This window comes from Medicago truncatula, chromosome 4, assembly GCF_003473485.1.
Source record: "Medicago truncatula cultivar Jemalong A17 chromosome 4, MtrunA17r5.0-ANR, whole genome shotgun sequence".
Classification (NCBI taxonomy): domain Eukaryota; kingdom Viridiplantae; phylum Streptophyta; class Magnoliopsida; order Fabales; family Fabaceae; genus Medicago; species Medicago truncatula.
The window spans coordinates 63,127,673-63,153,944 of NC_053045.1; the positions used below are offsets into that span (position 1 = coordinate 63,127,673).

At 32.5% G+C, this 26,272-nt stretch overlaps 4 protein-coding genes across 5 annotated transcripts; 3 read left to right on the plus strand and 1 right to left on the minus strand.

The window, feature by feature from the left end:
* The first annotated feature begins 1,287 nt into the window (after positions 1-1,287).
* LOC11437301 (uncharacterized) lies at positions 1,288-2,710 on the plus strand. Its single transcript, XM_003610344.4, has 2 exons — positions 1,288-1,685; positions 2,136-2,710. Exons 1-2 carry the CDS (start codon positions 1,563-1,565, stop codon positions 2,364-2,366), a joined length of 354 nt encoding a protein of 117 aa, XP_003610392.1. The 5' UTR covers positions 1,288-1,562; the 3' UTR covers positions 2,367-2,710.
* A 4,425-nt stretch (positions 2,711-7,135) lies between these two features.
* Positions 7,136-8,626, plus strand: LOC11437882 (NADPH-dependent aldehyde reductase 1, chloroplastic). Its single transcript, XM_003610345.2, has 4 exons — positions 7,136-7,339; positions 7,505-7,884; positions 7,991-8,349; positions 8,438-8,626. The coding sequence occupies exons 1-4, from the start codon at positions 7,217-7,219 to the stop codon at positions 8,458-8,460; spliced, it is 885 nt and encodes a 294-aa protein (XP_003610393.1). The 5' UTR covers positions 7,136-7,216; the 3' UTR covers positions 8,461-8,626.
* A 3,806-nt stretch (positions 8,627-12,432) lies between these two features.
* LOC120575731 (DEAD-box ATP-dependent RNA helicase 58, chloroplastic) lies at positions 12,433-17,950 on the plus strand. 2 transcript variants are annotated; one of them, XM_039833958.1, is made up of 10 exons: positions 12,433-12,776; positions 12,884-12,977; positions 13,377-13,490; positions 13,619-13,741; positions 14,548-14,652; positions 15,151-15,309; positions 15,409-15,477; positions 15,689-15,778; positions 16,791-16,931; positions 17,509-17,950. In XM_039833958.1, exons 1-10 carry the CDS (start codon positions 12,493-12,495, stop codon positions 17,770-17,772), a joined length of 1,443 nt encoding a protein of 480 aa, XP_039689892.1. In that variant the 5' UTR covers positions 12,433-12,492; the 3' UTR covers positions 17,773-17,950. The 2 variants fall into 2 exon arrangements, with proteins under 2 accessions (XP_039689892.1, XP_024637124.1); XM_024781356.2 differs by lacking the exon at positions 12,433-12,776 and having other exon boundaries at positions 12,880-12,977; positions 13,381-13,490.
* A 685-nt stretch (positions 17,951-18,635) lies between these two features.
* On the minus strand, positions 18,636-23,627 carry LOC11443131 (glucose-1-phosphate adenylyltransferase large subunit 3, chloroplastic/amyloplastic). Its single transcript, XM_003610347.4, has 15 exons — positions 23,210-23,627; positions 22,311-22,424; positions 21,706-21,879; positions 21,475-21,567; positions 21,266-21,349; positions 21,122-21,177; positions 20,916-21,009; positions 20,716-20,828; positions 20,494-20,566; positions 20,011-20,091; positions 19,732-19,818; positions 19,505-19,609; positions 19,182-19,288; positions 19,040-19,100; positions 18,636-18,875 (listed from the first exon to the last, which is right to left on the minus strand). Exons 1-15 carry the CDS (start codon positions 23,429-23,431, stop codon positions 18,774-18,776), a joined length of 1,566 nt encoding a protein of 521 aa, XP_003610395.2. The 5' UTR covers positions 23,432-23,627; the 3' UTR covers positions 18,636-18,773.
* Between the last annotated feature and the right edge of the window lie 2,645 nt (positions 23,628-26,272).

A 26,272-nucleotide genomic window follows, 5' to 3' on the forward strand; every position in this document is an offset into this window, starting at 1 on the left:
GGATGTATCACTATCAATCAAAGAATTTGATCTGACTACAAATAGAGAACCTCTTTGTTATTTCTCATTTCAATGTTCAAGATAAAAAAAATTCTCTCAAACCCTTGACCCCCCTCATCAATGTTTTAAAACCTTGATCGCTTATCGACCTGGTCAAGGCCCCAAATCACTTGATCATTAGTAGGTTATCAACTTGCATGTTGCATATCTGTTCGGCTACTCCACTGAGAGACATTTTCTTGCGCTCCAAGGGTTGTTTACCGTGAATTTTTTAAAGCTTGTAGCTTTGTTCCTATTGCATCGAAATTATGGTTTTGTACCTTGGCCGAGTATATTTATGGTCCATCGAAACTTTTTTTGAATGATAAATGTTAGTAGTTAATATTTTGTCTGGATTTTAAACGGAACTTCAACCTTTGTTTTTCTTAAATAAATTTGTTGTGTAATTTTGAGTGATTGGGTGGTGTTTTTTTAAAAAAAAAAAATTGGATAATTAAAAATAGTAAAATATAATAAGGTTAAGAATGAAAGAAAATGTAAAAAATTAGAGTTATAAATTCAAACATTACTTAAAATAACATATAAAAAAAAGTTATAAGCTAATAAGAAAAGTTTATTTAGCAAACACTTTTCATTTGATCAAACAAGCTTATATAAGTTAGTTCAATAAATTATTAATCTATCTAACCACAAGAATCATCGATTCAACTGTTGGGATTTTGTATTATGATATTTTATCTCACTTTTATATGCCCTTCGTCCGTTTCTTATTCATCTCATCACCAATCACATCTCATTAATTTCTTTCGTCTTCCTCTTCTTTTTCTTTTTTCTTTCTGCCTTTTCTACACCACTACTAATTGAAGAGAATCATTGTTGTTCTTGAACACTAAAAATTACTCTAAAAAGGTAGTACCAAATACTTTTTGATACTATATTAGGGTCCCACAACAAGTTGTACAACATGAATATCCAGTGACCGTAACACATAATAGGACTTGTCTCGGTGGTTTAATCTTAACCGCTAGAGGATACAAAAACAGATAAGAACTTTGAGACAAAAATTAATTGTCACCTATGCAAGGGCCAGTGGTATGAATATGATGAGCCATAACTCATAAACAATTCACAACCAAGTATTGTATATTCTCAAGATTGAATCTATCTTTGGATTAGATATCAGGAAATAGTTGTTCCTTGCTGTCCTCATCTCTTTCTTTTACTCAACTAGATAGATAACAATATCACATATTCATTCACAACATGATTCTAGCTAGTTAGTGGGAGAGTTTGTAGGTCCCACTGGTACCATATGACCCACCAACTCACATGCATGCCCACTCCATACATTTCAACTCACCTTTTTTGTTAACCTTAATAATTCTTCCTTTTGTTATCAAAGCTATATATATAGTATATCTTTGGGACAACACATGAGAAAAAAAAAACATCAAAGTTGAGAAAAGAGATTAGCATGTTATAACTATAAACTAGAATATACTTTGTTTCATGCCAAAGTAGATAATTTTTTAAGCCTATAACAAGATTGATTATACACAAATATGGAGGTTGCTGTTGAACTTGAAGATGATTTGTATTTTGCAGACTTAAGCAAGCAAATTTCACTCTTAATTATGGATGAAGATGAAGATCCTCTTACTTCTCATCCTTCACACTCTCTTCAGGTTTTTACTCGCACCTTTTTGATACTACTTCGCCACATAATCATGCATTTAACGTGACACAATTTGGACAGTCAAATTAAATTTAAACTTCCAACTTTACTAAATTGAGTCCAAAATATAAAGTTGGAATATGAACCGTCTTATCTTACCGAATATGTACGATCATAGATAATTCAAATTCAACATATATCTCATGGGATATTGCTATCCCGAAATTCATGAATACTATATATTACGACTCACTCACTTTCCGACTCGAGTCTAAAATATAAAATTAGAGCATGAATTGTCTAATCTTGATCCGACGGTCTAAATGTGAACAATTTAATTCAAATTCCACATATATTCACACTAAACAATTTCCAATTATGGTATTGACCAAAGAGTGATTTTATTCATTATGCTAACGATAATTATGATCTTAATTAATATTCTTAAACAAATTTTCAGTCTTTCTCTGGAGCAATCCATCCTCCTCCACAGTCAAATTTCCTGTACGAGCAAATGGCTTTGAGAAGACAAAGCAAAGGGACAGGTGTGTTTATCCCACAGTCAACAACACAACCAAGAAGGAAGCACAGAAAAGGAAGATCTTCTTCATATGCAAAATGTCAAAAACAATCTCAAGATACAACAAGAACGGTTTCTCAAAATTCTTTTAAACCTATAAATAATGGTTGAGGATACATACATGTGTTGATCCTTCTTCAAAACAGCATGATTTTCTACATCATTAGTTACTTTGCCAAGTATGAATAATTCTATAGATGGTTAATTTCAAGGATTTATATATACATAGGCCATTATGTACATGGGAATGCCAGTATTATTTTATTAGTCTTATTATAGCAAAGGTCCCTGCAAGGTTTATTCTGTAACACTTCACCGTGTGGGGAAGTTTTTATCTAGTTTGATAAGTTTTTTTTTTTTTTTTTATTATTATTATTTTTTTTATCTAATTGTATTGTAATATATATGATGATGTATCCACTTAATTGTAATATAAGCTTATTCCACTTAATCTCTACAACTATGTGTTTGGTAAGATGGAAGTTCAAAGAAACATCAAATCAATTCGTACTGTATGCAGATATTTATTTGTTTTCACTAGATTCCTATATGTCCTTGTAACTATTCTTCAAATAGAAGTTTAGTCCAACTCCTTGTATGAATGAAAAAAATACAAGACTATTACCTTTTTTACTCATGTATTTCTCACGCGTCCTATTTTTTTTTTTTTTATACAAAATTACTATTTGTTCGGATAATTTTGAATTATAAAATTTAAAATTTGGTATTGTTTAAATTTACAGAACAGAATTCAAACATAGTTTGGATTATAGAATCTGAAACTTGGTATTGCTCAAATTTACAGAACAGTAATAATGTATAGTATTAAGAAGACCAACTTGAAAATGACAGAAAATATAATATTAAGAAGACAAAATACTTTTTTTCCTTCTAGTTTAAGGCTTAATAACAGCAGTTTTGCCCCCTAAGTATTAGGAAGTTGCGATTTTGACCCATAACAAAATAAAATATAATTCAGCCCCTTAAGTACTACTCCTTTTGCAGTTTTAGCCCTCATGCCAATTTTGACCAAGTCAATGTTGACGTGGACGCCACATGTGCATAACATCAAGATTATGTCTCAATAAATTATCTTTCCAGTAAGGGAGATCCCAGAAGATACTTCTTTTGGTCCAATGGTGCTCGTTACCGTATTGTGGGTGTCTGACTCTTTTGCCAACATCTGTGAACTTCAAAAGTCCTAGTTCATTGACTCTACGGTATACTTCCTCTGATAATGTCCTAGGAGGCGGGCCATCTTTTTATGTTTTTCCTTTAGTAAACAAATTCCTCTTCTTACAAAATTCATGTGTCGCTGGTAAAAACGGACGATGACAGTCAAACCACGAATGCTTTCTTCCGTGATGCAACCATATGGCCTTTGTGTGTTCCATGCAATGTGGACAAGCCAATCTTCCATGAGTCGGCCATCCAGACAACATTCCATATGCAGGAAAGTCGTTAATAGTCCACATCAAAGCTGCCCTCATTCTAAAATTTTTCTTCCTTGCAATATCATATGTCGATACACCGTTCCACAATCTATTCAAATCATCAATTAAGGGTTGTAGATACACATCTATACCATCTAAGGGGCTCGTAGGTCCTGGTACAATACAACTCAAAAACAAATAAGGCTTTGACATGCACATCTCAGGAGGAAGATTATACGGGGTAAGAAGAATTGGCCAACAAGAATAAGGCGTTGCTGATGCTTGGATATACGGAATAAATCCATCAGAGCATAATCCAAGCCTCACATTACGTGGATCTTCTGCAAAATCACGATCTACTTGATCAAAGTGCTTCCATGCCACCCCGTCACAAGGATGTCGCATCACACTTGAATTAGTTTTATTGTAATAATGCCACGTCATTTTTTCGGCCGTGTGAGTTGATGCAAACAATCTCTGCAATCTTGGTATTATTGGCAGATAAAACATTGACTTGACTGAGACTCGTTTCTTCTTCTGAGAACCGGCATCATCACATACTTCATACCTCGGTGCATTTCAAAATTTACATGCCACCAACGCCCCATCATTTTTACCAAATTCGTTGTCGTAAAACAACATGCACCTATTAACGCAACAGTCAATAGTTTTAACTTCCAATCCCAACTTCTCCACCAACTTTTGAGCCTCATAAAAATTCAAGGGCAAATTGTCCTTTACAGGAGTTGCGTCCCTCATGATATCTGTATAACACTCCGAGCCTTCTTCGGCTACACTCCAATCTGACGCGGCAGCTAAAAGCCTCACACTCATGGATAGCTTAGAATCAGACGACCCTTCAAACAACGGCTTGTTTACTTCTTGCATCATCTTGTAAAACTTCAACGCTTTCTCATTCGGGATTGTTTCCTCTTCACCACCCTCGTTGTAAGACAGATTCACCCCAAGTGCATCACCGACCATATCTTCCATCACGCCAAAGTTTTCACACTCCATACGCGCCTCACTGCTTGAAGCGTGCATATTAACATCAGACTCGGTATTATTTATAGGCTCTTGTTCATCGTGATAAATCCACACATAATAATTCTCCATAAAATCAAGGTCCTTTAAATGGTTTAGAATATCTTTTGGGCTCCGAATCAACCTACACGTACATTTAACACACGAACATCTTATCCCTCCCTCCAATTGAAAGGCATCTTGCGCCATGGCGTAAGCAACAAAATCACGAACTCCATCCACAAAAGCCGCCTTAAGTTTCCTTTTCCCCGAATATTTTCTATCGTACATCCAACTACGATGGAAAATATGTTGATCCATTTTTCGCGTCGCTGCAGTTGACTCAAATTAGTACCATATATTTTTATACGTAAATATTTTTTTAATATAAATAACAATTTTTTTCTAATCACCTAAATATTTAGAAATTTGTACAAAATAAACATGCTATCGCATAAAAATTATATAATATTTTATATTTTATGACTAAAATATATAACATTTTCTAATCTATATCACATTTTCTAAAATTTGTATGAAATAAACATTGCGTGCATATACAAACTACGAATCACAAATAAATGTTAAGCGCGGACGCCAGAATTGATTCCCACAAAATAATTCACATATGTCATATTAATTAACTTCATAATTTTTTTTTGCTACTTTACATTATTTTTCTAACAAACTTAATTATACATATTTCTTTACTAACTTAACTTTTTTTTAAAGAACTACGGTAACATTTTTACTAGCTACATTTATTTTACGTAAAACAAATTTGATCTAAATAACATATTTACTACAATTTAATTTTACTAACTATGTTTCTAATATATAATATTTTTAATACTAATCCATTGAATAAATTTTAAATAAATAAAATATACTAACCTCAAATAACAAGCCAATGAACAAGTGGATCCAAAAAAAAAAAGCAACAACCAGCTAGCAGCAACACCTACTTTAAAATGGATCGAAAACAAGGAAACTACAAAAAAATAATGCAACATATTTTAATAACTAAATTAACAATATATATAAATACACACATTTTTAAAAGTAAACATTTTTAACTAAACTACAAGTTTTTTTACAAGCTAACACTTTTTTTATTATACTCTCTCTAACACTAATAAGTTGAAATTTAATTTAATCCCACTAAATATTTTTTTAAAGAAGTTAATCCAACTAACATTTTTTTTTAGAAAAATCCCGCTAACGTTTTTATTAATTACAATATAATAATTTTAGTAACTATTTTTCTAATAATTAATATTTAGTACTAATACCATTGTAATAATTATTTAAAATAAGTTAGAAATGTACCAACCTCAAAGAATAAGTCGACGAATTGAGCGGAGACAACAAAATCAACGGCAACGAACAACAACACCAACCTCAAAATGGATCAGAACCAACATAACTATAAAAAAGAATGTAACTTATTTTAATATATAACTACATTAAATATTTATAAATTCAAACACATGTAAAATTGAAATCAATTATAAGAAAATATCAATAATTACCTTTGTTAGAAACTTCAATAATGATAATAAAATGATGGAGAATAAAATTTGATGATATTAAAAAATGATGAAATAATGATAATAAAATGATGAAGAATAAAATTTGAGTGATATTAAAAAAATTTGAATGAGAATAGAATGAAGATTGTAAAGAAGAAAATAGAGTGTTGTATATTTATGCTGCAACGGTAACAAACGGCTAGTTAGCATGTGGGTCCCGTGTTTTCCGACGAAATTTTCGTAGGTAAATTCCACCAATCACAACCAGACACACACCCTTTATCCAACGGCTGTGTGCATGCGGGGCCGCAGCTTTCCTACGAAAATATTCCTCGGTAAAGTAGGTCAATCACATGCTTCCACACACTGCATGTGGGGCCGGAGCTTTCCTAGAAAAATATTCCTCGGTATCACATGCTTCCACACACCCTTTTTCTGCATGTGGGGGCCGCCGCTTTTCTACGAAATTATTCCTAGGTAAAGTCAGCCATTCACAAGCTGCCACGTGCTCCACTTTTCTGTCCATAGCATTGTTTTTTACTGAAAGTTGCTTTCCGACGAATATTTCGTCGCTAATTTGTAGGAAAACGCTTTCTAGAAAATTTCGTAGGAAAGTTTTGTAGGAAAATCCACCATTTTTTGTAGTGATCAGACAAAAAGGACCTAGCTAGCTAGGAGGAAATTTTAGAATAAAAAAACCAGGTGTGCATGCTCATCTTCGATTGTTAATGTAATGTCACACATTCAGCTGAAATCCACCGCTTGGCCAAGTAACCTTGATCTTGAACCAGTGTCATATGACACGTTGGCAGCATTCACTTGTACGTGGCATGCCATCATATTCTACCTCTCCTTTGGGGGATGGATCGCTACAAAAATATATACATTCTAATTCTAACTCAAAAGTTCATCAATATACACAGATTGATTAGACTCATCAATATACTTAACTTCAGTTTCAAACCCTGCAAAAATGACAAGTAACGAGGCTAAGTTCCCACCTCAGACCCAGCAAACTCAACCAGGAAAAGAACATGTCATGGAACCACTCCCACAAACCATAAATCCTGACCACAACCCCACCAATAAACTAAGGGTACGTAGGTACCAATCCATACATAATTTTTTTTATATCGATTAAAAATCATGTATTTTACAAAATTTAAAAAAGACTCAAGATTTGGTGGACTTGACTTATTCCCAAAATCATGGTTTTAATGGCCAAATTAATCTTAGCTCGTTGTTATTGTCATTTGTACAGGGAAAGGTGGCGTTGGTGACAGGAGGTGACTCAGGTATAGGAAGAGCAGTGTGTCTAATATTTGCAAAAGAGGGTGCAACAGTGGCCTTTACATACGTGAAAGGTGTTGAGGATAGGGACAAGGATGATACTCTGAAGATGTTGCTAGAAGCCAAGACAAGTGATGCACAAGAACCATTAGCAATTGCTGCTGATATTGGATATGATGAGAATTGTAAACAGGTTGTGGAACTTGTTGTAAAAGAATATGGAAGCAGCATTGATGTTCTTGTCAACAATGCAGCTGAACAACACCTCAGAAACTCAATAGAGGAAATCACTGAACAACAGCTTGAAAGAGTTTTCAGGACCAACATCTTTTCACACTTCTTCTTGGTCAGGTATATATATAATATATTATAGGGTATAACTTAGATGTGTATCATGTACCATTCAGTGTGATTCCAAATTAGCACTAGTGAAAGTGAAAAAAATTGGTTTATGCAGGCATGCTCTGAAGCACATGAAAGAAGGTAGCTCAATCATAAACTCAACCTCAGTGAATGCCTACACAGGTAAAGCAGAAACACTCGACTACACATCGACGAAAGGAGCCATTGTTGCATTCACTAGAGGTCTTGCTCAGCAGTTGGTGAGCAAGGGAATAAGAGTGAATGCTGTTGCTCCAGGACCAATTTGGACGCCAGTTCAACCAGCTACTATGCCTTATGAGAAGATACAGAATTTGGGGTCAGATGTGCCAATGAAACGAGCAGGTCAGCCTTGTGAGATTGCACCTTGTTATTTATTCTTGGCTTCTCTACAGGACTCTTCTTACTTTACTGGTCAAGTCCTCCATCCAAATGGTGTGTGCCTTTGCTCTTCTTAATGGACTCTTGGTTTCATTTCTTACATTAATTTTATATGTTCTAATATGGAGTTTCTAATTTGCAGGTGGGGTGATTGTGAACGCTTAATACTAGCCTGCCTGCTGTTCTATTTGTACCTTCGCCTGTTTGGGTTATGTTATGTTTATGCTTCTTGGAATAATTTGTACTTGTTGGATTATATATCAAATTCAATTTGGATCATGTTATATTTTGCGTTACTTATTAAAATGCATTGTGACTTGACTTTACTCAACTCTGTTTTGTTTATCCTTTGTACCTATGTGTGTGGGATTTACAATGAAATGAGTTAACTAGAATATAGTTTGAGATTTCACTCAAAAAACTAATTTATTGAACTTCGATTCAAAAACGCTAAATGTTAAATTCAACCAGAAAATTAACATTTAATCTTCTCTCTTATACTAGTATTATCTTAAACTTTATAATTAGTTTTTCTAAAAAATTTAGGTACCACATACCTGAAGATTGAAAAAATTACTTATTTACATATAACCGACTAAAGAAATCTTCACATCAATAATAGAAGTTGAATTCACCACATTGAAGAAGAGTCAACTCCTTATCAACTAAATCAATCTTCATCAATCATTTAAATATTTTTTGTCACGACTTTTAATCTCTGATTTTTAATCAAACTCATATATACCTTTGTACATTTCACATTTTAAGATATTGAAAATTTAATATTTTTAACAAATTATAAATTAAATATAAGTTTTTAAGGAGTTTAATTCGTATGTTTATTTTCCAAACACCCAATGATATGTTACAATAACTCATTTTCTTATAATCATTAATTGCCGTGTTATTATTATTGTGTAAAATAATTACATGTTAATTAAAAAATAAAGTTTATTTTTAAAAGTAAAAAACTTAGTCATTTATTAAATTAAAAAACAAAAAATGAAACTTGAAATTCAATCTCTATGAATCTCTCTTAATATAAGAAGAGAAGATGTTGTGGAAAATCTATTATTATCCTAACTTGAGGGCTTGTCAAATCACACAATTGAAGGTAAAAGTTGTCTAAAAATTACTTTATTGTACTAAATGACCACAATTAACTATGATGATGTCATGTAACTAACTACTAAAAACATTTGGTTATGTTTATTTGCTCTACAAAAGCATCCTTTCCCTTAAATTGCAACTAGATAAATCACTATGTCAACATTTATGTCAATACTAAATACCAATGCTGCAAGTTGTCCTCTTTGGGGGCAAAAATTCAAATTTCAAATTTCAAACTTCAAACACTCTTTTATATATCATCCAATACTCCATCACTATTATACTATTATCTCTTTCTCTTCTCTTTCACTGGTTTTTATTTATACTTTCTTTTTTCTTCTAAATTTTTTCTAACCTCCATTTTCTTTCATCTCTATTTTGCAGAAAATTCTTGAACAACTCAAGAGAGTGATTGAAACTCATGTTATCTTCTATCAAGATGATAATGAACTCATTTTTTGAGTTTGCACTGTCTCTATTTTCTTTCCTCTTCATATCATATCTCTAACAAACTATAACATGTTAAATGAAGTTCCTTTATATGTAAGATTCTACATGAATGCATAAGAAACAATATAGATATATGTATTATACATGAAACAAGTTGTCACTGTAAACATTAAAAATTATTATTATACATGGACGAAATTGTCACTGATACGAATTTACTAACATCTCCCTCTATTAACAATATATAAAACTCAAAATTCAACAAATTTTCATAATTGTCCTTATTAAAACTCATATCTCCTTAATCGAATGTGCATAATGGTAATTTTGAAATATTTAACTTTGATACCTAGGACAAGTTAAATGTACAAGATAAAATGACACTGACTAAATTAACTTTGATACCTAAGACAAGTTGTCATTTATAAAATATTGTTTATGATAAAACGTTTATACTATTTAGAATATCACCTTGCTCCAATTCTATAATGATATTGAACTGTCATCAACTAAAATGCACAATATAAGTGAGATTGTCTATAATATCGTAAATAAATAAAATGCACGGGAAAAACGGGCATTGACTAAAATTTCAGAAGTAACTCAAATGCACGAGATAAGTTGTCACTGACAAACTAACTTTGATGCATGTGACAAGTTTTTATTTATAAAAAAATTGTTCTTGCAAAAAAGTTTATATTATTTATAATATCGCATCACTTTAATTCTACAATAATATTGAACTCTCATCAAATAAAATGCACGAGATAAGTGAGCATTTTCATTGTCTAAAATTTTCTAAATAACTAAAATTCTTGGGAGAAGTGGGCATTGACAAATAATTCAAAAGTAACTCAAATGCACATGATACGTTGTCACTGACTAAACTCTATGATTATAATGAAACTTCATCAACTAAAATGCATGGGATAAATGGACATTGTCTATAACATCGTAAATAAATAAAATGCATAAGAAGCGTGTATTGACTAAAATTTTAAAAGGCTTAAATAGGTCTTTCGTCCCTGCAAATATAGACCATTTGAATTTTCGTCCCTGAAGTTACTAATCCTTCCAATATGCCCCTGCAAATATTAATCATTTGACTTTTGATCATAATTACATCTGATTAGTAACTTCAGTGATGAAAATTCAAGTGACCTATATTTGGAGGGATGAAAGACCTATTTAAGCAAACCACCTAGCCCAATCATCACTTGCCACATGGGCACCACGTCGCTAATGACAACCCACCTCACCAAAAAAACCTAATTAGGAGCAAAAGTCAAATGATTAATATTTACGGGGGCAGATTGAAAGGATTAGTAACTTCAGGGACTAAAATTCAAATGACCTATATTTGCAGGGACGAAAGACATATTTAAGTCATTTTAAAATTAACTCAAATGCATGGAATAAATTGTCGCTAACTAAACTAACTTTGGTATACGGGACAAACTGTAATTTATATGAATAAAAAAAATCATGCTAAACCGTTTCTACTATTTAGAATATCACATCACTTCAATTCTACAATGACATTGAACCATCATCGACTAAAATACATGGGATAAGTGACCATGGACTAAAACTTCAGAAATAACCAAAATACATAGGAGAAGTTGACATTGATTTGATAGTACAATCATACATGATACAAGTCGTCATTGATTAGATAGTACAATCATACATGATACAAGTTGTCATTAATAAAATGCACAAGAGAAGTTGACATTGATCAACGAGACATGCTGTCATTTAAAAAAAAAAAAAAATCCTCTTGATAAATGTTTATACTATTTAGAATATATCACCTTGCTTCAATTCTACAATGATATTGAACCGTCATCAACTAAAATGAACGATATAAATGGACATTGTCTACAATTTTGTAAATAACTAAAATGCATGAGAGAAGTGGGCATTAACAAAAATTTCAAAAGTAACTCAAATGTACGAGATAAGTTTTCATGGACTAAACTAACTAAGATACACGGGGAAGTTTTTATTTTTAAAAAATTGTTCTTACGAAAACGTTTATACTATTTAAAATATCACATCATCTTAATTCTACAATTATATTGAACCCTCATCAACTAAAATGAATGGGACAAATGGGCGTTGTCTAAAATTTCAGAATTAACTCAAATGTACAAGATAAACTGACACCGACTAAATTAACTTTGATACACGGGACATGTTGTCATTTATTAAAAATAATTCTTAATAAAACGTTTGTACTATGTAGAATATCACCTCACTTCAATTCTACAATGACATTGATTCGTCATCAACTAAAATGTATGGGATAAATGTATGTTGTCTAAAATATCGTAAATAAAGAAAATGTACGGGAGAAGCGAATATTGACTAATATATCAGACTATGTGGATTATTTTATATTAGTCCATTTATGCATTAGCATTACCTAGCAATTCTATTTTCTTCATTATAACTAAAATTAAGTGTTTTCTACATATTCACAGAAGTATAAATTATATAATTAGTGCAATTTTACTTTATTATAACATCAAACATATAATACATAAATATATGTACTCGTGTGCGTTTGTTACTAGTTTATTTGAAGATTGATAGTAGGTAGGAAAGGAAGAGAGTAACAGATACAGTATAGATATGGACACTCGAACTCTATCAGTCTCACATCTTCTTCTTCCTCTTCGTGTTCTTCCTTCATCTCAAAACCAAACCTTTTCTTTTTCTTCTTCTTCTTCTTCTTCTTCTTCTTCTTCCTCTTCTACTAACATTAACCACCACCGCGTCACAACAACAACAACAACTCCACTAGCCATTGCCAATCCTACTTCTGCCATCATTCCTCCTACTGCAGACGATGATACAGTCCCCATCACTCTCAGACAATTATGTCAATCTCATGTTCCCGACCAATTACTCCAAAGGCAATTTCAACTCTAATTTCCATTATTCTCAAATTAATTTCAATTTTATTATTTTTCCACACAATCTAATCTGCTTTATCATTATTAATTTTGTAATATGGTTTCAGGATGGAAGAAGTTGGATATGTCATGCCTACACCGGTCCAGAAACAAGCATTGCCTCGTCTTTTCTCAGGCCGTGATTGCATACTTCATGCTCAGGTTCTTTTTAATCTCTCATTTCTATGTTATTCATTGATTGATTCATGTTGTTGTGCCATTTCTTATTTGTTATGTGGCCTGAGTTGATGTTGAAGCAAAATATGGTATATGATAGAACATATGGCCTAATTTTATCCATGTACCTGACCCAACTTAGTGGGATAAGACTTAGTTGTTGTTGTTGTTGCGATCATTTTAGATAGACAAAGTTTTTTGGTGTGCGTTACTTTCTTGTGCGCATGATCCAAATTCTATCAAGTTTCTATTTTACTTTTTCTCTGTATATTCTACCATGTTGTCCGGGCTTTTCAGTCCTCATCTTTCTCTATGTATCGTCTTCTATCCATCAAATGAATTCACAAAAGGGAGATGTGTAACCTTGTTTTATTTCTTATCTAGACAGGTTCTGGGAAGACACTTGCATACTTGCTATTGATCTATTCCATCATCAGCACTAGAAAATCTTCTTTTCAAGCACTGGTTTTGGTGCCAACCCGTGAACTTGGCATGCAAGTAAGATTTTGTATGAGTTATGGTATCATAGTGACATGTTAATTATCTTTGATGCAACATATCAAGGGGAACACCCTTGGAAAAAGGCAAATAAATGACTTAGTGCAAAAAATATATTTAATGACAAGGTTACCAAGGTTGCTAGGATACTGGCGGCAAAGCCAACAGGAGTTGAAGGGGAGCAGAGATCATGTACCATCATGGCTCTGTTAGATGGAGGAACATTGAGAAGGCACAAGAGTTGGTTTAAGGTGGAAATCTTTCATTATCTTCTTCAAAGGATTTTATTTTATGGTATTTTTAATCAAATAGATGTGGTGGTGACTAACAAATAGTTTCCGCTGCAATGCAATTGTAAAATCTTCTAATTTAATTTGTTGGGGATTATTTTACAGTCTAATGGACTTGGTGTTTGCTAAAATGTATATCTGTCAGTTTGATAAAAAAAAATTGACTCTTATTCAACATATTTGCCACTGATGCAATTCATTCGTACTCAGTCAGTTAGTTAGTTTTATCCTTTCCATTTTTTGCAGCCACGTCTCACTGATATTAATTGATGCACAATGCTACAGTTTCTCGAATGTCAATCAAGTTTAGGATACTGTACTTTCTGTTTATTCTGTAATAGTAAATTATTAACCTGTTGTGTTTGTTTCGATACAATTATTTACCGGAGTAGTTGTTATTTAACTTTGTACATCTGGCCGTTGACCAAACTGTGGTATATAGGTACCATGCTCTTGGGGGTGTTTAAAGTCATATATTTCATTGGATATATCATATATGTTTGTGATGCATATGGTTAGTGGATGGGCATTACAGATTAGGCATGTATGATCAACTAATTCCCTGTGTATGTTGTGTATTTGACGTGTTAGACCTATGTTGGGAAATGGTTTGAATTTCCAAAAGCTATATAATAGCTCGGATTGAACACCACCTCTGTTAACATTGTTTTTTATCTTTTGCTTAACTGCTCACTAGCTGCACTAGTATGATAGAGAATTCCCTTATGTTGCTCATTCAGGCTTTGATCAACTTTCTTCAATTTTAGGCTGAGCCTCCAGCAATAGTAGTTGCAACAGTGGAGAGTTTGTGCCAAATGCTTGAAAGACAACTTTTTTCGCTTGGAAACTTGCGGGTGTTGGTTGTTGATGAGGTAAAAGTTTTCTCTTCACATTTGAATTGTGTCTTATCTTTGTACACTTTTCAGCAATTGTATACTTGTGCTGTTTAGGGTAAGAACTAAGAAGGCGAAATTCCAGATTTGCCTTCAGCGACTCTGTGCGTATGTTTCAAAATATACAGCTGCACCAACATCTTTCTATAATTGCTTTAAAAACGATATAGAATGTTATTAGTCATCCCATTCTTATCCAGCCATGTGATATAATGTAGCTAATGAATTGGAAGAAAGCAAGTTAAGTAATTTTAAAAGCACTTTAAAAGTGTTATTTAGCATATTAGATAACATTATTTCCTCATATAAGCCCCGAGTCGGAAGTGGGTTTTCACACCTTTGGGAAATTGTATTGGGTTGAGAAATATAAAAATATAAAGCCTGGAATCATATAAGCCCTGTCTCCCAACTTCTTTTTTTAGTTCCCTTGAGCAATTTTGTAAGTACTTATTATACTTTTTATTCTTATCTGCTTAGGTTGACTTCATTTTCAATTCTTCAAAGCAAGTGAGTTCTCTCCGGAAGATTTTGACCTCATATTCGTCTTGTAATAACCGTCAGACAGTTTTTGCCAGTGCATCTATACCACAGCACAATCAATTTCTTAACGAAGCTGTGCAGCAGAAATGGACTAAGGTATATTAATCTGATTCGTCTGATTATTTGTTGGTCTTTTTTTACATGGATTATTTGTTTGTCTGCCTTAAATTCATTCTGACTGTTTTTGCTTTCCAGAGGGATGTGATCCATATTCACGTTAGTCCGGTGGAGCCCATGCCGTCTCGTCTATCTCATAGATTTATAGTAAGAAATCTTGAGTATTAAAGCAACTTCTTGTATTTCTAATTTTCTATTACTTAAAACAAAACTTAGTCTTTTTTAATGCACTTGTAACTCATCTTCCCCCACCCTTTGACCTTGGAAAGATATAGAATGGTTTAAACTTGGGTCTCTTATAAATACCCATGTTGGGCATTAGTAAATTTCTAATGCTATTCAATTTTTCAATCATCAGGTATGTGATATAAAAAGAAAACTACAAACCCTGTTATCCTTGATACAATCCGATGCTCCCGAGTCTGGCATTATATTTGTTAGTGAGCAGGTATGCTGATAATGTATTCTTATATTACCTCCTCCTTCAATTTGATTACTCATCAATTGGATAATGCAATCAGTAGTCTATGCTCAGCGAGTAGATGAAATTTACTTTATAATTAGTACGTGAATTACTTTGTTAATAATTTTTCAGAACATTTATCCTGTGAGGCATGAGAAATAGTTGTAAGCTGCATTAAATAATTTCAAAAACGAACTAATGCCATTAGCTTTTTCATAATTAATGTTTAGTGCATATTATAAGCGATGAGCGTTTTCTATGTTATAGTGTTATTTTGTGCTGGTGTTGTTCTATAAGTTATTTTTATTTACTTTTTGATAAAAAAAATTTTATCGGTATTTGAAATCTAATACTTCTCAAGCAGTTGAAAGGTCACGGACTACAAGGTGCGCTTTAGGGAGTAAATTACATGTCTCAGTTTTTGACAAAATACAAGCTCATAATACTTAACAAACATCAAATCTATAATAACCACCCATAATTTTCTCACAAGTCACCCCTGTCAACCCCTGTCACATTGTAACTACTAATTAGCACAAAGATACTACTTGCTCTTTAGAGGATAAAAACCTTTAATTCTTTTATGACCATTCCATATTCATCAAATGAAGGGGGAACCTTGGCGCAACGGTAAAGTTGTTGTCATGTGACTGAAAGGTCACATGTTCAAGTTCTGGAAAGAACCTCTTGTGTAAAAAACAGGGTAAGGTTGCTACAATATACCAAATGGTGGGACCCCTTCCCGTACCCTACATATGCGGGAGCTTTGTGCACCGGGCTGCCCATATCCATTAGATGCTTGGGAGTTAATTTAGAGATCAGCTGCCTCACTTTCAAGCCAATAGTATAGGACTTGGTTGCTTGCATTATTTAGTACTTTACAGTTGACACCATTGAAATTATTACCCCAAACATGTGCATTTAATGTCTGTTTGAATCAGCCCAGGTAATATGATAAAGTTATCAATCATCTAATATTATATATTCTATTATGCAGTCTGAGAAGTCGAAAAAGGCTGGTAATTCTCCATCCACGTCCCTTGTGATTGACTTTCTAAAAACATCATATCATGGTTCTTTAGATATCCTCCTCCTCGAAGATGACATGAATTTCAATTCACGAGCAGCTTCTCTGTTGGTAAGTGCCACTTAATTGATTGATATGGATTGGAAATCTCATTAGCAACCTCCAATTTTCTAGTATCCTTGCATTATTGATTTTCATGTGGCCATCCAAATTCATTTTGCCATTAATCCATGGGTGAATAATCAAATACAAATTATAACTGAGTTTGAAACAAGATTTAATATACAAGTCAAACTATTATTTGGATAACCTATTTATATTGTTTCAGTCTACCTGACTAACTGGGAACATCGGTTTAAGGACAACCAACATTTTAATAAAATCTTTGATATTGTTTCCTTGGAGGAGGGGAATCAAGAATGGGGACCGGCTGAGAACGATGTTTATCCTCAAGGGAACATTTAGTTCAAAAGTTAGGATGTCTTTGGCTTCAAATCACCCGATGTTTCATATGAGTGCTACTCTTATAGAATTGACCCTCATCAAAATGCATATTAAGCCTAGTGCGGCTACCATAAGTATGCTAGTTTAAGGATGGTAGTGTTAAAATGTTGTTTCTTCAATTCATGAGGTAATGACTAGTGTTGAAAAGCGATGGTAATGATGGATTGCTGTTTCTTCAATTCAGGAGGTTAGGAAAGGTGGCGGCTATCTTCTAGTAGCAACAGATGTAGCAGCTAGAGGAGTTGACTTTCCAGAAATGACTCACATATACAACTATGATCTGCCAAAAACTGCCATAGATTATCTTCATCGAGCAGGGAGGACCTGTAGAAAACCCTTTTCTGATGTGAATTGTACTGTCACCAGCATTATAGTCTCGCAGGAGCGGTTTGTTCTGCAGAGATATGAAAATGAGTTGAGTTTTGTCTGTACAGAGCTTATTCCATAAACCTGACCTAGACCTTTACATAATTTACTCTGATCAATTATAATGTAATGTGCCTCAAATTGTATTTATCTGAAAAGTTCCCTTATTTTATTTCTTTGATCTGCAGAGATATGAAAATGAGTTGACGTTGTAAATTATTTTGATATTTTAGCTGTTAAAGCTCTCAATTTATATGGAATAAGATATCTTAATCTTAATTTTTGATGAAATTGCTACACATTCATGATTTGATATATATATATATATATATATATATATATATATATATATATATATATATGTGAATATAATATAAGTTACTAATTTTCTCATGAGTCGATGTTTTACTATATGTGGATTGAAAAATAATTTGGGTGTCTGCACAAAGCTCTGTAATTGAGCCTATGTAGACTGATTCCACATTTGGTTGGGTCATATATTGTTGACCGAACGGTGTTGGGTTTTATATCCTGGGTCAACCTGAAGAGTTTTCACTTTTCACCCGAGTAACACCTGGTAAATTTTTCTTAAGAAGTAATTTGACGTGCACTGCCCTCAAAGTTGAATCCTTAAGAGCATTAATTTTCTTTCGAAATCACCTCTTTCTTTAATTTTGAACAATTTATTTAACTAAAAAAAATTTGTTGTCTTTTTTATAATAAAATGTAATAATTGATAATGTAATAAAGAAATAAGCAGTTCTATTTATATTTACAAATCTTTTTTTTTTTTTTTCACCAGATTTACAAATCTCATTTTTTTGATAACGAATCCGTGCAAAGCAGAGAGATTGCAATTCAAGTATAACATAAATGTAATATTTTTTAGTGTGTTAAAAGTGTAATTGAGTCAATAATTTTTATGAGATGTTAAGATAGACAGAATTGGAATATAAGATGGATGATATGCCAATCTATTTATATCCATTGTGTTTTTATTTTTATTTTTACAATTCATAAAAACAAAAACAAAAATCCTCTAATCCATGGTAAACTCGTTCAAACAAATGATGGGTGAGTTTGTTATATGACGAGCCCGTCTTCAATTGTTGAATTTTTCAATACAACAGTGATGCCGGAACGGATGTAAAACCCTTCTGATGATCTATCAGCCTCTTGTACTCCCTGCAGTTAATTCAATTATCACATATGTAATGTTTACTTCATCTATACACTGTTAAGTAATGTTTATTTTCACAAGTGTGTTCAATTATCATATAATGATTTAGTGATTTGAGTCATTTGATAAGTAAGCTTTTATGCACTGTAAGATAGTTTTAGAAGCATACCTCTGAGTTTGCTATGACAACATTCTTTCCAATTCTAGCATTTTTGTCAATAATACAGTCTCTGCAGAAAAGTGAGAAGAAATTAGCAACTATAGCAACATAAACTAAATGTTACCATTGTAGTGAAAGTTTCAGTTCCTACTTGATTTTGGTGTTTTCTCCTATTCCTATTGGAACTCTTCCCTCAGCTAACTGTGCTGCCACTTCTGCCTCAGTTTCATAGTAATCAGCCCCAAGCATCATTGTGTCCTGTATAGAAGTGTAACACAGTAGAACTAAATGAGCACACAATTAGGAAATAAACATGCCAAAATACATAGTCTACTACCAGCAAAAACTTTAGGAATATTTAACCTATAAACTGAGACTTTCCACATAACTAGTAAATCAGGTAAGTATATATGGTAGTGCTGATAACAGAATACACTGTCATCTTTTGAAAACAGTAGAATGGTTACACCAAACCTTTAAATGAACATTTGAGTTTATTCTTGATCTGATTCCAACCACACTATGCTCTATGAAGGCATTATTCACGAAGCTTCCATGTGATATAATTGAATCAACGATCTGCATAAGAAAGGATACATAATGATATTTAGGTTGAAGATTTGATGACAGAAAGTTGTGATCACCTGGTATGGAGAGAAGGTAATGATATCGAGGTTAAGCAAATGAAAATGTAGAATGACCTTGCTATTGTCAATCTTCGATGGTGGTAAGTTTCTTCTTGATGTGTACATTGGTTTTGCGGCATCATAAAAACTAAACTTGGATGGCTGAAAATATAGAAAGTAAGCATTTCTAAGTGACTGGTTTTATATTTCAAAATAATGGAACAAAGAAATAGTTCTTTCAAATCTCAATGAAAACAAATTAATTTAAATTATGTCTATAGTTGAGCTTTTAAAGCTTGAATTTTAATTCATTTCTTAGGTTTTCCATTAATTACAATTGAAATTGATACTCACATGCTCAGTGAGGGCTAGATTTGCATCAAAGAATGATCTGATGGTACCTATGTCCTCCCAGTAATCGTTGAAGAGATAAGCCTGCATTCAAATTTTTGCTATAAATTATCTATAATAAGTGAAAGCGAACATTCTACTGGATGCAAAGGTGATGAATTTATTCACCAATAAGCAATTAAAAGTTCAAATCATCTTGTAATAACTTAATAGTTTCTTGAATAAGTTATAATCTGTTTTTTCACCTTAAATCATTTTAGGAATTTATTCACCTAGCATCTCCATAAGCAGCTATAAGATTTTAAGACTCTTGTCTAAGTTAGGAATTGAAGACTTATCTCAGATAATTTTTTTCATAAACTAGAAGCTAAAAATTTTATGCTGGTTTAAATCCATTGCAATGACAAAGAATGATGAATGCTGTCACAACATAGATGAAATCGTTACATAAAAACCTCCTCAGTAGACCTTCTTTATCAGTCATACCTTCATGTAAAATTCTTTAGCTGAGGCAGGAATGACCTCTGATCCAAAGTCATTTGCAGTTGGAAAGCGCCATCTAAATTAAATTAATTGGTAGCACTGAGCAAACAAGCTTGGCAATAGGATCAACATATTTGTGCATATTTCTGTATTTTAAAGAGTACATTGATAGATGACGTGAGCCACAAGAAAAAACCTAACATTTTGATACAACATTATCTGTACCTTAATAAATTAAGAAGTATCTCTTTCTTGAAGACGTACACTCCCATTGAAGCAATGTATGGTTTTTCTAGAGCTTCGTCCTTTGAAAGACCGAGAACGGTTGTATCCACTTGCTTTATCATGAAGCAGTATTATGTGAGTCTAACTCTTGAAACTTGTAGTATGTTAACAATTAGCAGTATGATAAACATGAGACTTACCATTGCTTTGAGCTCTGCTCCTTTAGGCTTTTCACTAAATGAAAGGATCCTTCCTTTATCATCAATCTTCATTAGACCAAAATCTGAGGCGCGGCTATAATGATTGCATAGTCGAGTTTTAAACAGTAAGATATATAATAGTATTATTGAGCTAAGAGATGAACACTAAATGACATGAATCTTACTACTTCGGGGAAGTAACTTACCTGTCATCCATTGGCAGACAAGAAAGAGTGATATCTGCACCGCTCTCTCGATGATCCTGGAAAACGTCTTAAGAGTCAATAATTTGAATTAATCTACTGAACTGAAAGAGAGAATATTGCTTAATTGGTTGACATGATCCCTACTTTAACAAAGTCCATATAGTCCATACGGTAGAGGTGATCCCCAGAAAGAATCAAAACATCCTCAATATCCTTGCTCCTGGGATCCTACTTCATGAAAAACATAGTTTAGATCATCACACTTAATTGCTTATTGGTCCATAACCTGCATTAAAGAAAAAGCTACAACTTATATTTTGTGGTTTTCTTGATTGCTTTAGGCTAATAAATACCTCAAAGAGCCAGTGGAACTGCCGTACAGCATCAGCAGTGCCTTGAAACCACTTTTTACCTTGCTCCCCTGGAGTTTGAGTTGCTGCAAGAACCTGAAACAGAACAAGCACTCTTAGATAAAAGATAATTTACAAATCAACGCGTGGCTGCTTATCAGTCCCAAACACACATAAGATGACTTAGGATGCAAGTAACATAAGAAAAAAGATGCGACATCGATTGAGAGATACCTCGACATAGCCATCTCCGAAAGTGACTCCAGTACCGGAGTTGTAAGCACGTGCAATATGTCTGTTGAGTGAGGCTGAATTAAACTGAGTGAGAATGTACACTTTGTTGATCCCACTATTGATGCAGTTACTCATTGGCACATCAATCAGCCTATAAGCGCCTCCAATTGGAACCTAGTATAGGAAACCATAACCAACTTAATATGTAGCTGCTTACATTATGGAAATTGAAGTGCATGATAGCATTAGCATAGACTACTTTATTGCACCATTTACGTTTTTCATTTCCTTGACCAAGTTATTAACAAGTAAATAGTATTATATCAAAAGCCTTCATCATGAAAACAAAATTTTGACAGGGTGGCCAAACTTATGTAGCACTGATACTTCAAATTGAAAGTGTGTTAGTGTTTGGTTAGTAACACCAACACTTATTGTTACATTCAATCACTCTATTTTCTTAAACTATTACCTATATCTACGTGATAGTGTCACTATCGTGTTTGCGTTAGTGCTTCATAGGATCAAACTATAAGCAACTACTATGCTTATAATGAATGGAACAATTGAGAAAATGGTGAAAGAATAAGAAAAGAAAAACTTACAGCAGGCTTTGCTCGTCGCTTAGTTAAAGGGAAGAGACGGGTTCCAGCTCCTCCACCAAGTATAACCGCCACAACTGTACTTGGATCCCTTTTTTCCACATCTGCATTTTTCAACTGCACTATCCCATATTCACATTCATCATATGGAAACATATTGGTTTTACATAAACTAACTTTTTACAAATGATGATGCATAAGCCCTATATTACTGTATTGAATTTAAGTGGATTGGTTTCGATTGAAGTTTATTTATTTATTTTGATGTAATTAAGTATATATTTTTACGTGTAGTAGAAGTATTGTTACACTTAATAAGGGATAATGCATCATTTATGCAGAGGCCAGGGTTCGAACCCCGACACCCCAAGGTGAATTTCTCTAGCCGCTAGGCTATTTGGCGGAGAAAAAAAAAAAGTATTGTTACACTAAAAAGAACTCTTAATCAATGGCATGCACAAGTATAAAGTTGTTGGTTCTATAAATAGTCTATTCCCATGTACACTGAAATGGGAGCAAAGAAAATGTTAATGGAGGGGCCTTGATACAGTGGACCCAAGTAACCAACCATTGAAGTATAGGTCACAAATATTGAACCAGCTTCAATCTAACAAAAAGTTATATTTATTTGTAGCAAAATAAGCTTATATATATAGTCATGGTATTGCAACTATATAATTATAAATTCATGGTCAAAATACAAGCCAAATAAGACATTCAACTTTGCACTAAGAATTTCACAATGTTTCAACATATTCATGTGTGTTTTTTTTTCTGTTAACATTTTCATGTTTTTTATTTTTTGAAAGAGTTAACATATTCATGCTTTCTTTCTAGACCAAATATGAGTTTAAATTGCATTGGATATTGAGAAGCAAATTAAGAAGTTCACTCAGATAAACCTTGGATTCGCTAGCCACATCAGCAGTGAGAGACATGGATATATTTTTCCTATAAACATTCTTAGTGCAACCATTGGTAGCAGCATGAAGCTCAATCTTTCGTCCCATCATTTCTCCATTACAAAACTTCACAACCTTCAAGTTCCTACTGCTCACCATTCCTGGCTCACGTAGCTGAACTGTAGAGGATAGCATTAACTGACCACTGGCAGAGACTGCCATTTTTTCCGGTCACCGGAGGAGGGACAGAATGGGAATTAGAGTTGTTAATGAAGGACCTTTTTCTTCTTGTCCGTGTTTGAAATCAATGTCCTACACATGAAGGTTGTGTAGTGTATAGAGTGAGTTGAGATTTTCATACATGCATAGATATCATATCACTACGCATTTGAAGATTGGGCCACGTTATCCAAATACAATTGTATCCACCAGTTTTGTTACAAACGGCACTAATTAGAAGGTGGTGTAATTAAATGACAATATAGTCCTTATAGTTTTTTGTTCGAATTGGAATGATTATCGAATATCCTATGGATTTAGACTTAGTATATTTTTCCAATTTTGGACTAACCCTCGAAAATAAGAGATTTACCTTTTGGTTTAAAATGAACATCTGCATAGACTATTTCCTCTAATCATGTATCATTGTAACATCTCGCAAAACTCTATGAATAAATTTAATATTGTTGCATTCGTATGCTTGAATTCAAACACAGAACATTGGTAGGAGAAAGATTTGTTTAAGGGCTCTAATTTATGATATGTTTCATAGGTGTTTTTTTGTTTTTTACATATTTTAGATGTGTTATTTATGGTTGTTCTAAAAATTGTCATATAAATGATTGTTCAAATAACACATCTCTTTTATATATAAGAGTAATCATTGTACTATTTTTTTTAAAGATGAGTGTCTGCAAAACACTTTTTAAAACTATAAAATGTAAGTTTTTATAAAAATTTATATATTCAATGCATTGAAAGTTGAAGTATTTGAGTTTTTAAATAATAATTTCTTAACTTAGTATCTTTAAAGAAAATCCGACAGTAATCAACTACTCATTAACAAGAACGCAATCCCTATTCATAAGCAGGCCATAAGTCGGCCCTAAATAGAAGGAAATTAGAGAGAGAAAATTAGGGCCGGCTGATACACCATTGAAAAACAGAACATCTTTTTATAACATCCTAATAGAAGGATTTTTAATCAAAATAACAAACAGAACCTCTTTTTTAATAAAACAAACAGAACATATGAATTAATATCCTCTAAAAAAAACACATGAATCAATATATTCACTAATTTTTTTATTTTAAAAGTAGTATATTCTCCTTAAAAAAATAGTACAGAAACATTTAAACTATATGGTTGGACTAACCCCATAGTTTTCAAGGGATCCACATAAATGTAATTTTTAGAGATTTAAAATATATTTCTTAAAAAAAAAAAGAGATTTAAAATATATGTGACCAACATGATTTGATTTTCTTACATGATTTTTTTTTTTTTGGTGGATCCTCTGGTTCATATAAGAAATTAGTAATTCGGAGCAATTTAATTTTTTGACAGCTGGGATTAAATAAGGAAACTTTTAAAAAATTTCATTCTCATCAAAAAAGAATGAAATGATTTAAAAAGACAAGTATTATGCCAAATTACACTTTTACTCCTCCTTCCATAATTAACAGCGAGAGATTTAATTATTTCACAAGGATATTTTAGTCATTTAAAAACGATATATATTTTATTTATCATGTCATAGTTAACTGTTAGAAAGAAGGATAACTTGTACCAACAAAAGAAAGAAGGACAACTATTTTTTTTAAAGAGAAAAAAATGATAACTATTATCATATCAGTGTCATATTATCTTTGTATTCATCTCCTTATTCCAGGTTGTTTCCATCCAATCATGCACATCAAACGAATCGACGAACTTTAGGGTCCGTTTGGTTCAATGGAGGGGAGGGGTTTTAATGGAGGGAAGGGAAGGGGAGATATATCAATTAAATATATATTTGGTTCAAATGATGGGAGGGAAGGGATTTTAAAATCAAATTACTTTTTTATCCCTCTAACCTTAAAACAATATCATGATTTTTATATTATTCACTTCATAAAAATTTAAACATAAAAACTCGTAACCAAAAACTCCATAAATAATCAAACACAAAAGTTCTAACAAAATATTAGATATTCATAAATATTAGAGCACTTCTAAAATAATCTAGTACAATATAAAAATATTTATAAAAAATTTATTATTAGAAATTATTTTTAAAATATATTTATAAAAAAATATTCTACAAATTTTATTAATTATGTTTTAATATATAATACAATTAAAAACTATAAAATAAATATAAAAGCAACATTAGTCAAAAAAGTGAATTCACGTAAAAAAAATTAGAAGACAGTTCTCGAATAAAAAAAATGACATTGGCATGTTACAAAAAAGATGGTAATAAGCAATATGTTGAAAACACTTAAATTTTTAATAAGGACGGTTTTGTCATTTAAAAATAAACATGAGGATAATTATGTCAATGTAATTAAAATTGCATTAACTCATCTCTCTTTCCCTCCCCTCCCCTCCAAAAAAACTTCAATTTGAGGGGGAGCAATAAATGAGCTTATGAGAGATTTTGCCCCCTTCTAAAAATTGAACCAAACACAAAATTTTTAAAATATTCCCTCCCTTCACCTCCCCTCCACTTCAAAACCCGCGAACCAAACGGACCCTAAGAGATTTAAAGGAGAATGCTAAATAGGAACATGTTAAAGAATTCAACGTGAAAATAATGTTTTAAAAATTTATACATGTACTTAAAAATTTTAATCATGTAAATCATGTAAAATTGTTAAATGTAAAAATTATACTCTATACCCGAATATTCCTCTAGAATTCATTTACTATGGCAACTCATTTACTACTGAGATACTCATTATTATGCAATCAAAATTAGAGGCTAAATTACAGTATTCCAATTCTATCATTGTGTTGCCCTACCTCTACGTATATAAGACCAGCTAGTTGCTCATCTTCCTTCACAAAATAACCGTCGT

Bases quoted from the DNA above. Each gene is read 5' to 3' on its own strand.
- LOC11437301 (XM_003610344.4), top strand. From the start codon at position 1,563: ATGGAGGTTGCTGTTGAACTTGAAGATGATTTGTATTTTGCAGACTTA. The intron at 1,686-2,135 runs GTTTTTACTCGC...ACAAATTTTCAG, and splicing joins ATCCTTCACACTCTCTTCAG to TCTTTCTCTGGAGCAATCCA.
- LOC11437882 (XM_003610345.2), top strand. From the start codon at position 7,217: ATGACAAGTAACGAGGCTAAGTTCCCACCTCAGACCCAGCAAACTCAA. The intron at 7,340-7,504 runs GTACGTAGGTAC...TCATTTGTACAG, and splicing joins ACCCCACCAATAAACTAAGG to GGAAAGGTGGCGTTGGTGAC. The intron at 7,885-7,990 runs GTATATATATAA...TGGTTTATGCAG, and splicing joins TCACACTTCTTCTTGGTCAG to GCATGCTCTGAAGCACATGA.
- LOC120575731 (XM_039833958.1), top strand. From the start codon at position 12,493: ATGGACACTCGAACTCTATCAGTCTCACATCTTCTTCTTCCTCTTCGT. The intron at 15,310-15,408 runs GTATATTAATCT...TTTGCTTTCCAG, and splicing joins TGCAGCAGAAATGGACTAAG to AGGGATGTGATCCATATTCA. The intron at 15,779-16,790 runs GTATGCTGATAA...TCTATTATGCAG, and splicing joins TTATATTTGTTAGTGAGCAG to TCTGAGAAGTCGAAAAAGGC.
- LOC11443131 (XM_003610347.4), bottom strand. From the start codon at position 23,431: ATGGCAGTCTCTGCCAGTGGTCAGTTAATGCTATCCTCTACAGTTCAG. The intron at 22,425-23,209 runs GTTTATCTGAGT...GGGATAGTGCAG, and splicing joins ATGTGGCTAGCGAATCCAAG to TTGAAAAATGCAGATGTGGA. The intron at 18,876-19,039 runs GTATGCTTCTAA...AATTAACTGCAG, and splicing joins TTGTCATAGCAAACTCAGAG to GGAGTACAAGAGGCTGATAG.